At 39.5% G+C, this 16551-nt stretch overlaps 1 protein-coding gene across 4 annotated transcripts in view; it reads left to right on the top strand.

Annotated features, from left to right (window-relative positions):
- Positions 1 to 16551, top strand: part of mybpc2a (myosin binding protein Ca) — a 134700-nt gene that overhangs the window by 93193 nt on the left and 24956 nt on the right. For 3 of the 4 annotated variants that reach the window (XM_062050251.1, XM_062050250.1, XM_062050253.1), the window contains 9 exons: positions 3787 to 3892; positions 3952 to 4121; positions 9298 to 9463; positions 11632 to 11738; positions 11834 to 11863; positions 13936 to 14316; positions 14420 to 14524; positions 15942 to 16130; positions 16196 to 16330. In XM_062050251.1, the coding sequence (XP_061906235.1) occupies positions 3787 to 3892; positions 3952 to 4121; positions 9298 to 9463; positions 11632 to 11738; positions 11834 to 11863; positions 13936 to 14316; positions 14420 to 14524; positions 15942 to 16130; positions 16196 to 16330 (1389 nt within the window). The remainder of the gene's footprint in view (positions 1 to 3786; positions 3893 to 3951; positions 4122 to 9297; positions 9464 to 11631; positions 11739 to 11833; positions 11864 to 13935; positions 14317 to 14419; positions 14525 to 15941; positions 16131 to 16195; positions 16331 to 16551) is intronic. The other variant, XM_062050252.1, reaches the window with a different exon arrangement.

The raw sequence follows: 16551 nt of genomic DNA, 5'->3' as shown, positions 1-16551 counted from the left end.
TTACATTTTGTCAAGTCGAGTCTAAAGTCATCAAATTCATGACTCGAGTCTGACTCGAGTCCAAGTCATGTGACTCGAGTCCACACCTCTGCTAATTAAGAGCCAATATGTTACTAATTTGCATGTTAATAAGCAACTTATTAATGGTGAATATGTGTTCCCCATACTAAAGTGTTACCAATATAACATATATGTAATATTTACATATTATACCCCCTGCAACACCGAAAGCGGTAGAAAATGGATGGATGGATGGATATAGTATATCCATCCGCCATCAGTGTGTGAATGTGTGAATGTGTGTGTGTGAATGGGTGAATGTGGAAAATAGTGTCAAAGCGCTTTGAGTTCCTTAAAAAGGTAGAAAAGCGCTATACAAGTACGACCCATTTACCATTTACATTTACCATTACATAATATATAGTGATATATTATATTATTATATAATATATACAATATATAACAACAAAATGCAACTGAGATAGGCTCCAGTACCCCCCGCGACCCCGAAAGGGACAAGCGGTAGAAAATGGATGGATGGAAGGGAAATTGTTCCACAAAGTAGCTCAGTTACAAAGGATGGAAAGGGTAAGGATGGAAAGGATAATGCAGGTATTGAGTAGACTAAAAATGTACCATAGTAGCAATATAAAATATAACATATGTGTAATATTTACATAATATACCCCCCGCGACAGAATAAGGCATTAATAAGTACTTAATAATCACTAATTAAGAGCCAATATGTTACTAATTTGCATGTTAATAAGAAACTAATGAATGGTGAATATGTGTTCCCCATACTAAAGTCTTACCAATATAACATATATGTAATATTTACATATTATACCCCCTGCAACACCGAAAGGGACAAGCGGTAGAAAATGGATGGATGGATGGATATACAGTATATAATATATACTGATATAATATATTATTATATTTTTTTATAATATATACAATATATAACAACCGAATGCAGCTGAGATAGGCTCCAGCACCCCCCGTAACCCCGAAAGGGACAAGCGGTAGAAAATGGATGGATGGGAATATTATAGTATATGTTACAGCTGCAGCCAAGAAAAAAAATAATAATGTTTTTACAAAAAAGTAGATCCAGCAGAAAATATGCACTATAAACAAAGAGAGGTAGCTAACATAGAAGCGGTCAGGTAATAGACAGCTATCATCTATTGCTGTATGGCGAGTGATTATACAGCTGGATCTTAAAGCGAAACATTAACGTGAGGATGGCGCTGCTACACGGAGAGCAAAACTGATGACCACAAACTTTACTGGCTGAGTTCCCCCGCGTTTACCGCAATTGAGTTAAACAATCTGCAATCACCGCACCTGCCCGTGATGAACGAGCTGCCTTCATAAACCTGCTCAACCTGCCATCCCGCGCCGGAATATAATCTTCTGTTGGCATACAACCTCCGTTCCTGTGTTTGACGTTGCTGCAGTGGCGTGCAGTCACTAGAGGCAGGGGAGGCACAGCTTCACCTGCCATCATGGAAAGAAAAAAAAAAAGAAAAAGAAAAAAAATTAATTAAATTGTTATATGTATCCAGTGATTATACTAAAGTTATTTTCCATTTAACTTCACCAGTTTTAGATTATTTTTATTTTTATTTTCACATTTGCCGTTGAAATACTGAGAAGAGACGGTGCGGTGATCAGCAGCCAGTTGAGGCACGTCACTGATTTGTGCCTCAACATGGATTGTGCGCAATGACTCGGCTAACTGCTGGCCTGCTGTGCAGTGAGACTGTATTGCTATATGAATTATATTATACATTTCCATAGTTTAGTTAGCTGAGGTATATAGTGTACAGACCACAAAAAAAATTAATTTTATGCTTCATTTTAACAAAACAAATCTTACTATATGTTAAATACATGGTTCATATCGCACTATTACTTTTCGGGTTAGGGTTAGGGAACTGCGCCGGAGGTCCCCTTCCCGTTACAAGTCTCGAGTTCTATGTCCACGTGTGTGCTTAATAGGGCTGTCAAAAATAACGAGTTAAGTCATGTGATTAATCACAAAAAATGGTCGCATTAATCATTTATCTATGCCAGGGATGTCCAAACGTTTTCCACTGAGGGCCGCACACGGAAAAATTAAAGCATGTGGGGGCCATTTTGATATTTTTCATTTTCAAACCATAACAAAACATATGGATTTTTTAAATTTTATTTTACCTTTAGAGGTCCCGGGGACCATAAAGGGTCTCAGTTATTAAAATGTTAAAAATAAGTCTATTTTTTATTTTTATTTATTTTTTTAACGCTTACAGTAAATCTCTATATCAACTTAAAAAAAAAAAAAAAAGGTTTTATGGCTTTTCTGTCAAAAACAACTTTGTTTTTTTATAGTACAACTGAAATATGTAGTATTTAGTAATTAGAGCCCTAAAAGATCAATAATGCAGGACACCATTGATTTTAATTCTTTAATACTTTTGAGTCATCACAGTGAAAAGATAAATAAAATACCACTAAATAAATTTGGGATCCAAAAGGTGCCCCACTCATAAAGTGATACATTTTTATTAGTTTTTTTAAAATTTTTTTACTTTCAACACTTAAGTTACGAGGTCATCTTCAGATATATCTGTCGATTTTACGTTATAACTATTATTATGTTTGTTTTATGCTCTTTTGTCAAAGAAAACTTTGTTTTTATATGGCAACTACAAATAATGTTTTATGTGGTAAATATGCAATATTTACCACATAAAACATTTTAAAGTGAAATATTTGAACTAATTGGAGCTTTGAAAATAATTAATTATAACATGGATTTTTTGTCATTATTATTATTTTTTTTTGAGCAGTGGCAAAAAAAGAAAAAGAAAGAAAGACAAAAGAAAAAAAAACAGCCTGCATGGCAGCTTTGTGTCAACATTGCAACTTTTTCTCGTCAGATTTCACCTCATTCCGCTTTTTCTAATGTTCAATTTTTTTTTGCAATAGCATTTCCAGAATGTGTGGCGGGCCGGTAAATAATTAGCTGCGGGCCGCAAATGGCCCCCGGGACGCACTTTGGACACCCCTGATCTATGCAGATGAATCACGCAATTTATCCTTGTCAGTGATCAGGTCAATGTATAAATAAATAAAAATAAAAATAAATGTAAATAAATTATAAATAATTTGAAATAAATACAAATAAAATAATGAAATAAAATATAATGAAAAATAAAATGAAGTTTGATGCATACCCCAGTGCAAAGATGAATGTGGTGAATTTCCCTCTAAAATACACCCTGAATGGACTTCAGATAAAACAAATTTAACAAATTAATAACATTTAAATAAAACATTTTTAAAAAGATGTTCCTATTTGACATTCTGACAATAAAATTGCATTTGTGTCCAAATATTGAGGTGTTTTTTAAAAAGTTAATTTAAATCATGCAAGCAAGTAAGATATGTTAATTATATGTGTTTTATGTTGCACGATTGCACCAAGTAAAATTCCTACTTTGTGAACCCGTTCTCAAACAATGGCAATACAAATTATTCTGATTCTGATTGTGATTCTGAATAACCTGTGATTAATCATGATTAAAAATAAAATCATGATTAATCCAAATTCAAAAGTGTGATTAATCTGATTAAAAAATGAGTCATTTGACAGTGCTTTTACGTGCTTATGTTTGCTGAGGTTTTTTTCCTACTCCAACACTGGGCCCATGTGGCGACCCATCAGCTTCCTGTCCCGTGACACCCTTTCACACTGTATTCCTTGACTGTAAATGTTTTATCGTCACGCAGAACCTCCAGTGACCATCACCAAGCTGCTGGACGACGTCCACACGGTGGTGGGAGAGAAGGTGGAGTTCGAGGTGGAGGTCTCGGAGGAAGGAGCTCACGTCAAATGGTGCGCCCGGACACTCCCAAAGCGCCTCTTGATGGTCCTGAAACTCTGTTTGTCTTCAGGATGAAGGACGGTGTAGAGCTGACCAAAGACAGCGCGGCGTCCAAGTACAGATTCAAAAAGGACGGCAAGAAGCACATCCTGATCATAAACGACGCCAGCACGGAGGACGTAGGCACCTACTACGCCTTCACCAACGGTGGGGAGTCCAAGGCCGAGCTGGAAGTCGAAGGTACCTTTTCCCGGCAGGCCAATCTGCTCAATCTGGGATAAAAGGAAGTTTTAATGTGACATGAAGACAACATATCAAACGGCCCATGAAACCAAAGTGAACGCCAACAGCAAACTAATTGGCCATCAGCGCCTGCCAGAAGTTAGCTGTCAGGTATTTCAATTAGGAGCTGGAGGAGAATTTAACATGTTGACGTTTTTAATTTTGACAAGCATTAAATGAGTTAGCGTTCGCGCCGTAATTAATGCTGCTCAGTTTATCTCCGCATCCGCCGATCAACACCGTTATTGGTCAGGGTAATTTGCTCGACACGTTGGAAAGTGTCGACAGGGTCCGGTCTTACCGCTCCAGAAATTAGGGACACGTTCGTTCCCCCGGGCGCCGTCGCACGGACAAGAGCGGGGGAAAAGAGAAAAACATGCGCACAGAGGGATCCATCTTGGAGGTCGATGTTGCTAAAAGCCAAAAAGATGGACAAAAAAATACAAAATTGTTGTTGTTTTTTACCCGTATTGTGAAATCCTATTAAAGGCCTACTGAAACCCACTACTACCGACCACGCAGTCTGATAGTTTATATATCAGTGATGAAATCTTAACATTGCAACACATGCCAATACGGCCGGGTTAACTTATAAAGTGCAATTTTAAATTTCCCGCTAAACTTCCGGTTGAAAACGTCTATGTATGATGACGTATGCGAGTGACGTCACTAGTTCAACGGAAGTATTGGTACACCTTTGAATCCAATACAAAAAAGCTCTGTTTTCATCTCAAAATTCCACAGTATTCTGGACATCTGTGTTGGTGAATCTTTTGCAATTTGTTTAATGAACAATGAAGACTGCAAAGAAGAAAGTTGTAGGTTGGATCGGTGTATTAGCGGCTGGCTGCAGCAACACAACCAGGAGGACTTTGACTTGGATAGCAGATGCGCTAGCCGCCGCTAGCCGCCGCTAGCCGCCGACCGCACGGATGATCGGGTGAAGTCCTTCGTCCTTCCGTCGATCGCTGGAACGCAGGTGAGCACGGGTGTTGATGAGCAGACGAGGGCTGGCTGGCGTAGGTGGAGCGCCAATGTTTTTATCATAGCTCTGTGAGGTCCCGTTGCTAAATTAGCTTCAATGGCGTTGTTAGCAACAGCATTTTTAATCTTTGCCAAGCTGGAAATTATTAACCGTGTATTTACATGTCCACGGTTTAATAGTATTGTTGATCTTCTGTCTATCCTTCCAGTCAGAGTTTATTTATTTTGTTTATATCTGCATTTGAGCCCGATGCTATCACGTTAGCTCAGTAGCTAAAGAGCTTCACCGATGTATTGTCGTGGAGATAAAAGTCACTGTGAATGTCCATTTCGCGTTCTCAACGCTCATTTTCAAGAGGATATAGTATCCGAGGTGGTTTAAAATACAAATCCGTGATCCACAATAGAAAAAGGAGAAAGTGTGGAATCCAATTAACTCTTGTACCTAAGTTACGGTCAGAGCGAAAAAAGATATGTCCTGCACTGCATTCTAGTCCTTCACTCTCACGTTCCTCATCCACAAATCTTTCATCCTCGCTCAAATTAATGGGGTAATCGTCGCTTTCTCGGTCCGAATCTGTCATAACTAGGTCTTTGGCGTGGTTTGCTCTCCCGTGGTGCAAAAGAAATGGAACGGACGTGGCGTGCAGGTAAAGACATAGTTTAATTATTACTATAAACTCAAACAAAAGGTACAAACAAAAGGCGCTCACAGCGGAGGTAAAAAACTTGACTAGGAAAACAAAAGGCGCGCACAATGGCGGAGAACTATGAACATTAAACAAACAAAAACTTACGTGACAAGAGATGAAACAAGAACTAACGTGACAAGGAACTGTGGACATGGCATGAATGGGTGATGTCGCCAGCTCCTTGTCACGTTAGTTCTTGTTTCATCTCTTGTCACGTAAGTTTTTGTTTGTTTAATGTTCATAGTTCTCCGCCATTGTGCGCGCCTTTTGTTTTCCTAGTCAAGTTTTTTACCTCCGCTGTGAGCGCCTTTTGTTTGTACCTTTTGTTTGAGTTTATAGTAATAATTAAACTATGTCTTTACCTGCACGCCACGTCCGTTCCATTTCTTTTGCACCACGGGAGAGCAAACCACGCCAAAGACCTAGTTATGACAGAATAAGTGAAAACAGGTGCGTGACTAACTGTGAAAACGTGAGACAGGTGTGTGTGAGTCCAAACGTGGAACAGGTGAAACTAATGGTTGCTATGGTGACAAAAAAAACCAGGAAGTGAAACAAGGAACTAAGGAAGTGTCCAAAAAACAAAACAGCACATGGCCAAACAAAAACATGAACACAGACATGACAGAATCGCTCTCGCTGCATTGTAAACAATAGGGAAATGTGAGCAGCCCTTCCTCCTGTGACGTCACGCTACTTCTGGTAGGGGCAAGGCTTTTTTTCATCAGCGACCAAAAGTTGCGAACTTTATCGTCGTTGTTCTCTACTAAATCCTTTCAGCAAAAATATGGCAATATCGCGAAATGATCAAGGATGACACATAGAATGGATCTGCTATCCCTGTTTAAATAAAAAAAATTCATTTCAGTAGGCCTTTAAGTTCTACATCCCACTCCTACGATGCCTTGTTTAAATCACTGATTCTCAAAATGTGGTACGCCAAAGCATCACTTGATTAAAGTACAGTGTTTTATTTTCAAACACAGTGTTGCTGTTCAAACTGTGTGTAGGTGAAGGTGAATTATATTTATATAGCGCTTTTCTCTAGTGACTCAAAGCGCTTTACATAGTGAAAACCCAATATCTAAGTTACATTTAAACCAGTGTGGGTGGCACTGGGAGAAGGGCGGTCAAGTATCTTGCCCAAGGACACAACGGCAGTGACTAGGATGGCGGAAGTGGGGATCGAACCTGGAACCCTCGAGTTGCTGGCACGGCCACTCTACCAACCGAGCTATGCCGCCCCAATGTGTGTAATGATACAGTAGCCAAAATGTTAAATATACCTGTCAAATAAAACCTCTGCCTTGTTTTTAAAGAAAAGTCAATCAATCAATCAATCAATCAATCAATCAATCAAAGTTTATTTATATAGCTCTTAATCACAAGTGTCTCAAAGGGCTGCACAAGCCACAACGACATCCTCGGCTCAGATCCCACATCGGGGCAAGAATATGTCAATATAAACAATTATCAAATAATTATAGTTACATATTACTTACACGTACAAAGTCTCCAAGGCAGAAGAGCCAAAAAAATAATACCACTCCACTTCAACTTAAAGACAGCATAAGTCCATTCCAGACGGTTAATAAATAGGTTAGTGTTTTTCATATCTACCATTGTTCTCTGTTTGACTCATTTCACTTGACCCCGTGAGGGACGAGTGGTAGAAAATGGATGGATGGATGGTTGTGTATGTGTGTATATATATATATATATATATATATATATATATATATATATATATATATATATATATATATATATATATATATATATATATATATATATATATATATATATATATATATATATATATATATATATATATATATATATATATATATATATATGTATACACTACTGTTCAAAAGTTTGGGGTCACATTGAAATTATTATTTTTGAAGGAAAAGCACTGTACTTTTCAATGAAGATAACTTTAAACTAGTCTTAACTTTAAAGAAATACACTCTATACATTGCTAATGTGGTAAATGACTATTCTAGCTGCAAATGTCTGGTTTTTGGTGCAATATCTACATAGGTGTATAGAGGCCCATTTCCAGCAACTATCACTCCAGTGTTCTAATGGTACAATGTGTTTGCTCATTGGCTCAGAAGGCTAATTGATGATTACAAAACCCTTGTGCAATCATGTTCACACATCTGACAACAGTTTAGCTCGTTACAGAAGCTACATAACTGACCTTTCTTTGAGCAGATTGAGTTTCTGGAGCATCACATTTGTGGGGTCAATTAAACGCTCAAAATGGCCAGAAAAAGAGAACTTTCATCTGAAACTCGACAGTCTATTCTTGTTCTTAGAAATGAAGGCTATTCCACAAAATTGTTTGGGTGACCCCAAACTTTTGAACGGTAGTGTATATACACGTATATATGTATAAACATACATATATGTATATATATATTTATATATGTATATATATTTATATATGTATGTATATATACATATATGTATATATATGCATGTATATATGGGGGACGGCGTGGCGCAGTTGGGAGAGTGGCCGTGCCAGCAACCTGAGAGTACCTGTTTTGAACCCCACATCCTACCAACCTCGTCACGTCCGTTGTGTCTTTGAGCAAGACACTTCACCTTGCTCCTGATGGGTCATGGTTAGGGCCTTGCATGGCATTTCCTGCCATGAGTGTGTGAATGTGTGTGTGAATGGGTGGATGTGGAAATAGTGTCAAAGCGCTATGTATATATATCTATCTATATATATATATATATATATATATATATATATATATATATATATATATATATATATATATATATATATATATATATATATATATATATATATATATATATATATATATATATATATATATATATATATATATAAAATATTTGATTCATGCTGGGGGTGGGAGACTTGCCGATGTCATTGTACAATTTGCATAATTGTCTTCGACACATCTACATGTTGTTTTTATGGACTGTGGGAAGGACAAAAAGTGAGCAAAAAATATGAAAAAACAAAAATGTTTAGAATTACAAATAAACATTCTCTTCTTTCTTTGTGTTTTTACTGACACAAGTAAGACAACGCCACCTGTGAGTGCTTTAAATGAGCGGTAAATAGGGGCGCAACAGCCGGACCTACAGCTTTTTGAGAAGAGCGATACGTGTTTGTCTCTAAAAGTGTCCAATAAGACCAGAAAATGTTGAATTTTTTCCACAAGTTGCTTGTTTGAAAAAGATCATCTGGATGACTCTGAAAGTTGTCTAAATTGGCAACACTTATCCCTCCTGCTGTATATTCTTATTCCCTGTCAGAGATGTGTTAACAAGCAGAGTTACTGTACAGAGGGGAATCCTTCACAGACAGTCCCATTATAATGTGTTAATGAGCTCGGGCAAACAAGTAGTGCCAAATGTATTTGTTGCAGGTATGGGAGACACCGACACGCTGTGTTTGTTTGCAGAAAAGGAGCTGCAGGTTTTGCAGAGCATCGCCGACCTGACGGTGAAGGCGAGCGAGCAGGCCGTGTTCAAGTGCGAGGTGTCCGATGAGAAAGTGACGGGCAAATGGTTGAAGGACGGCGTGGAGGTCAAGCCCAGCGATCGCATCAGGATGACGCATGTTGGAAGGTAGCGCCTCGTCTCCATGAATTAGGTTTTAAAGTTGTTGTCTTGTCGTTCCCAACATCTCCCAAAAGAATGCTTCTCTTAGAGCAGGGGTGTCCAAATTTGCGACCCGCAGCGTCACATTTTAAGATTGTTCTTAAAAAGTGGAATAAAAGAGCAAACAGGTGAAATGTAACAAGAAAAAGTTGTAATGTTGGATCTAATAACACAAAGCTGCCATTCAGGCTGTTTTTTTTTCTTAAATTGTCATTGCGAAAAAAACAATATCGAGTCAAAATCAATGTTGTTATGAATTATTGACCTATTCTAGGCTTCAGTTACTTCAAAAATTCCACTTTTAAATATTTTTGGGGGGTTTGCTATAAAAAACTAAGTTTTGTTTGACAAAAACGCCATAAAAAACACATTTAAAAACATAAAAAATAATTCCAATTAATAATTGACGGATAGTTCTGAAGTTGATCTAGAGACTTAAATGGTAAAAGTAAAAAAAAGAAAAAGAAAAAGGGAAGACTCGTTTTTAACGCTTTTAAGACTTTTTCGGACCCCCAATTCTTTTAGTGGGATTTAAAAAAAAAAAAACTTTCATTGCTCAAAAAATATGAATTAATTAATTATTGACCTATTTAGGTCTCCAATATTACATAAAATATCCTGCTTTGAAATCATTTTGGGGGAAATATTGCATATTTTGTGTTTTTGCCATAAAACACAGGGTTTTCTTTGACACAAAGGGCATAAAACAAACAAACAAAAAACTTTATTTTTTTTTTATTTTTATTTTTTTTTATTTTTTATTTTTTATTTTTTTTATTTTTTTTAATAATGTCCTGCCCAGCTTCTCGGGCAAATCATATAGCAGATGTAGATGCCCATATCGGCTGTTCAGATTTACTTTATTGTTGCCTTACTTGTATTTTGACTTTATTAAATGTATTTATATTATCATTTGGTGCAGCCGGGCCGGAGCAGGAGGGGATAGAAAGAGAGAAAAAGGAAGACAGAGGGGGGAATTGTGGGGACAAGAGGGGGATTAGACAGAGAGACAAAAACAACAACAGCAAACACAACAACAACAACAACAGAGCAACATCAGCAAATACGACATGTACAAATATGATGGTAAAAGTAATAGCAAATAAGCAGTTAGCGAAAATTAAAAAAAAAAAAAATACAGAAATGACAATGAGCATTATTACACTAAAAATGGAGCAATATGAATACCAATAGAAATAGTGCTATTGATAATAAACAATACCAGTACTTTACCTTTATTATCAACAATACAATTGTTCAAATGCAACAATACATATACGTAATGATAACTTGAGATACGAAAGAATGCAGAAAAATGAAACAAAAAACTTTATATGGACACATAAACCTGAAGTGGATCTAGAGCAGGGGTCCCCAAACTACGGCCTGCAGGGGGCAGGATCCGGCCCGCGAGAAGTCCCAAGTAAAAAAAAAAAGATTAATACATATATTTTTTTAATATATATTTTTCTAAATCTGTCCTTTCTAATCCATTTTCTACCGCTTGTTACTCTCCGTGTCTCCTAGCCGCTCAGGCAAATCATATTGTCGAAATAATGCATTTTCATATGACTAACTTTCTGGGTTCCTTGGATCAAACTAGAGGGGAGCCCTAAAGGTAAAAAAAAACAGATCTATACATTGTATTGGTATTAAAAATAAAACATATCAAAATGGCCCCCGCATGCTTTAATTTTTATTGTGTGGCCCTCGGTGGAAAAAATTTGGACACCCTTGTCTTAGAGTTTGACCTGTTTTTGACATGGCAGCAATCTGCAAAAGTGCAACCTCTAAACACACACACACACACGCACACACACACACACACACACACACACACACACACACACACACACACACACACACACACACACACACACACACACACACACACACACACACACACACACACACACACACACGCAGACATGCCCCCAGGGTCCTAGTCTTCTCTCCGTAATCCCTCCATCATCAGCACCGCCGCCATGGCAGCACACATGCCAAGGCGACAGCGGTCACACAAGGTGGAAGCCATTTGGGATGATTTTGTTGCCATGGCAACTGTTCCTCTGTCGCCAAATTACCGCTTACACCCAGCGCGGTCTCCATGGTAACGGGAGCTAACACGTCTGCAGGACACACAAGCTGACGATCAGCGATGTGAAGCCCTCCGACCAAGGAGATTATACGTTTGTGCCTGACGGCTACGCGCTCTCTCTGTCGGCCAAACTCAACTTCCTGGGTGAGAATGCCACCAAAAAGTCAAAGAAAATACTTTTTTGTTTGTTTTTGTAAACATGAGTTCATTAAGCTGATTGAAGTGTTCTGTTCTCGCAGAAATCAAGATCGACTATGTTCCCAGACAAGGTGAGTCCCCTCCGAATGTGAGGGGAGGAGGAGATGTAGTCCAAAAATGGCTGACAGTATTTTAGAGGTTTAAATAAAACCTGCATGATGACAGCCTTGTCGTCCCACACACACACACACACACACACACACACACACACACACACACACACACACACACACACACACACACACACACACACACACACACACACACACACACACACACACACACACACACACACACACACAAAAACACACACATTCTTGTATTTGTTACCTTCTTGAGACCCCCGAAAAATGCCTACCTCCTTAGCACCACCCTTTCTAGATATATAAAGATTTGTATTTACAACATTAATAATATATACATACTATGCAGATATAAACAAGCTTGTTGTGAAAAATGAGTTGGAATTTCACACGAAAAAGGTCACAATTCACAAGAAAAACATAGAATTTTGGCAGGATTCTATTTAAAAGTCGTAATTTTACTCAACGCAAGTAAAACATTTTACAAGAAAAACTGAACATTTGTGCAATATTATGATAAAGGTTGGAATATTACTCAAAAACAGTCGCCATTTTACAAGAAAACGCTTACAATTTTGGCAATTTTATGAAAAGAGTTGTAATTTTACTCGAGAAAAGTCACAATTTTATAAGAAAACTTTAAAATGTTGGCAATATTATTATAATAATCGGAATTTTACTTGGCACAATTATGACAAAGGTCATCATTTTACTCCAAAATGTCGCCATTTTGCATTAAAAAGTAATAATTTTACATAAAAAAAAGTAATAGTTTTACGAGAAAATATTGCAATAATACAGAAACAGGAAGAATATGACAATTTGTTGCCAATTCTATAAGAAAAAAGTTGACACATTGTGAGAAAAAGACTGTTTTTAGTTAATTAATTTATTAATTTTTTGTTTGTAATTGGTTTTTAATCTTCATTGTTTACTTCGTTATTACAGTATGTCTCTATATACACATATATTTGATTTTTTAAATTAATTTTGGCCAAAGGTGGCGCATTTCAATTTCTTACACAAACTTGTTATTTCATATGTTGACCAGAGGTGGAGCACTTTTAAAACCAATACACAGTCAATTTGAAAAATCCCTCCTTTTTGGGACCACCCTCATTTTGATAGATTTCACCACCAGGGGTGCTAATGAGACATTCTCTATTAGATGCAATGGTTTTCCGTATCGGGACCATGATTTCGGTCCTAACTTGTTCACCAGTCCTCATATGGAAGGTACTTTTCCTTGCTGATGTCTCAAGAAGGCAGGGGATCGAGGGAGGCAGTCCAGAATCCGGTGGGAAGTCGAGGCACACAGCTCGATCACGGGAAACAGAGGGAACACTGCGGGTAACACAGAGGACATAGGACACGGGCACAGGGAAAGCACAGAGAGAGCAAGTACGCAGAGGGAAGCCAGAGACGGGATGCTTACTACGGAGAGTGAACTACGTTCCGGCACTGGATCCTCGGGTACGCTGGTCTTTATGCCGTCTGCCCTCATCAGACCCAGGTGCACTGATTGCAGACTGATTGCAGACTGCTTGCAGGCGCGTGGCCGCAATGCGGGAAGAGCGAGCAGGGCCGTGTCCCGGCACGCTTCTAGCGGAGCTGCCGGCTGCTTGACATGAGGGATTGCGCATGCGCCGTGACACAGTCAAAGTCCCGACAAAGAAAGAAAGTATCGGCACAACTTAGATAGTCTTGATTTTGAACAGAAAAAAGGTGCGGGGACTAGCGCTTGAAGGCAGGCGTAAGACTGCTGCAGGAAACAAGAAAACAGGAAGTGAAAGCTACAAAATAAGAGTGCAGGATAGGAACTGAAACACCAAACACAGGAAAAACACTAACATACTCAAAATAGGGCCCAGCCTGGTTTAACATTACCCATTACCATTACCTTCATTGTTAGCCACCTCATACTCGCCGTATTTACGATTTAGAATGCATAAAAAAACCAAAACATATGTGTTCTTATATGAATGATGGACAAATATAATGAAATAACTGACCACCGTCATTTTTAACAGTTCTAACATGATGACTTGGTTTTACGATAGACCCTCCTAAAATCCACCTGGACACCAGCGGCACAGGGGGCCAGAACATCATCACGGTGGTGGCCGGCAACAAACTTCGCTTTGACGTCGAGATTTCCGGGGATCCGCCGCCTGTCGTGTGCTGGAAGAAGGGAGACAAGGTGAGGGGGGCGGGGGCGGGACGCCTCGCCCGACACGTCGCATGGTTTCAGCGTCCGGGTGACACTCCCTTGCGACCGCAGGCGGTGAGCGAGTCGGAGGGCAGGGTCCGCGTGGAGACCAGGAAGACGCTGAGCAGCTTCGTCATCCAGGGTGCGGAGAAGGGGGACGAAGGCCTGTACTCGCTCACCGTGGCCAACCCTGCGGGCGAGGACCAGGCCGAGCTCTTCGTCAAGGTTGTGGGTTAGTGACTCGCCGGCTTCCGCTAAGTGACCTTTTATATCCACCTTGTTTCATTGCTGATGACATGAATATGCCTTCGCTCCAATGTTCCGTGGCACGCCAGATGTGCCCGACCCTCCTGAGAATGTCAAATGCACATCAGTGGGCGAGGACTGCGCCACTGTCACATGGGACCCCCCTGCATTTGATGGCGGCGTGCCCATTAAAGGTATTCACACCTCCATCCTTCCTTCCTGCCACTTATTGTCACACCAGACGTCGCCGGAAAAACCCTATCAATTCCCATCCCTACTGGGCAGTGATCAAAACTGAAAGTTTACTTGACTGGTGTTTTATTCTGTTAAAGGAGGGAAAATATTCCTCTAACACTGTGCTCTAGGTCAGTGTTTTTCAACCACTGTGCCGCGGCACACTAGTGTACCGTGAAATACAGTCTGGTGTGCCGTGGGAGATTACCGTATTTTTCGGACTATAAGTCGCAGTTTTTTTCATAGTTTGGCCGGGGGTGCGACTCAAACAAATATTATTTAGCTCATTCACGTAAGAGACTAGACGTATAAGATTTCATGGGATTTAGCGATTAGGAGTGACAGATTGTTTGGTAAACGTATAGCATGTTCTATATGTTATAGTTATTTGAATGACTCTTACCATAATATGTTACGTTAACATACCAGGCACGTTCTCAGTTGGTTATTTATGCTTCATATAACGTACACTTATTCAGCCTGTTGTTCACTATTCTTTATTTATTTTAAATTGCCTTTCAAATGTCTATTCTTGGTGTTGGGTTTTATCAAATAAATTTCCCCCAAAAATGCGACTTATACTCCAGTGCGACTTATATGTTTTTTTCCTTCTTTATTATGCATTTTCGGCCGGTGCGACTTATACTCTGGAGCGACTTATAGTCCGAAAAATACGGTATGTAATTTCACCTAATTAGGTTACAAATATTTATTGCAAACCAGTAATTATAATGTGCCGTTGTTGAGTGTCTGTGCTGGTTAGAGTTCGGCAGAGTAACCATGTAATACTCTTCCATATCAGTAGGTGGCAGCAGGTAGCTAGTTGCTTTGTAGATGTCGGGAACATGGTTTGTCGTGATCACAACATGCGGGAGGCAGCGTGCAGGTAAAAAGGTATCTAATGCTTAAACCAAAAATAAACAAAAGGCATTGAAACTTAGGGATGGCTTTGCAAAACTAAACTAAAACTGAACTGGCTGCAAAGTAAACAATAACAGAATGCTGGACGACAGCAAAGACTTACAGCGTGTGGAGCAGACGGCGTCCACAAAGTCCATCCGTACATAATATGACAATCAACACCAAAATAGGAGTGCAAGACAAGAACTAAAACACTACACACACAGGAGAACACCAAAAACCTCAAAATAAGTCACGGCGTGATGACAGTACAGCTACTTTAAGTCAAGAGCTATAGAGATGCATGGTTGGTCATGGTTTGAATTCATATCCACCAATTGCGAGAATGACTTTTTACTGTCAATATCGGCTGCTGAGTTTCATTTTGTAATGTTTTCTGCTGGTGGTGTGCCTGGGGATTTTTTCAATGAAAAAAACGTGCCTCGGCTCAGAAAAGGTTGAAAAACACTGCTCTAGGTTACCTGATGGAGAGGAAGAAGATGGGCTCGTCCAGGTGGACCAAGCTCAACTTTGACGTCTACGAGTCCACCACGTACGAGGCCAAGAAGATGATCGAGGGCGTCCTGTACGAGATGAGAGTGTTTGCGGTCAACGGCATCGGCATCTCGCAGCCCAGCGCCAACTCCAAGCCGTTCATGCCCATCGGTGCGCCGCCTTCTGTCGCCGCGGAAACGTACGCTGGCATCACAAGTGTCTTCTGTCTCCCACAGCCCCCACCAGCGAGCCCACCCGCCTGACGGTGGAGGACGTGACCGACTCCACCTGTGCCCTCAGGTGGCTTCCTCCTGAGAAAGTGGGCGCTGGAGGCATCGACGGTTACATCATCGAGTACTGCCCAGAAGGAAGTAAATACTTCAATTACTGCATATCGCCCATACACAGAATTTGAAGTTCAATCAGAAGAGCCCGAAGTGCGGCCGACAGCACATTCTAAAAATACTATTAAAGAAGAGAAACACAAAAAAACAACAACACGGTGAAATGTAAGGAGAAAAAAGTTGCAATGTTGACTCTGATAACAAAAAGCTGCCATGCAGGCTGTTTCTTTAAAGCTGTTATGTTGTTA

The sequence above is a fragment of the Entelurus aequoreus genome, linkage group LG06 (genome assembly GCF_033978785.1).
Source record: "Entelurus aequoreus isolate RoL-2023_Sb linkage group LG06, RoL_Eaeq_v1.1, whole genome shotgun sequence".
NCBI classification, from domain to species: domain Eukaryota; kingdom Metazoa; phylum Chordata; class Actinopteri; order Syngnathiformes; family Syngnathidae; genus Entelurus; species Entelurus aequoreus.
The sequence above is the reverse complement of the archived record's forward strand: the minus strand, read 5'-3'. Positions and strand labels throughout refer to the sequence as shown.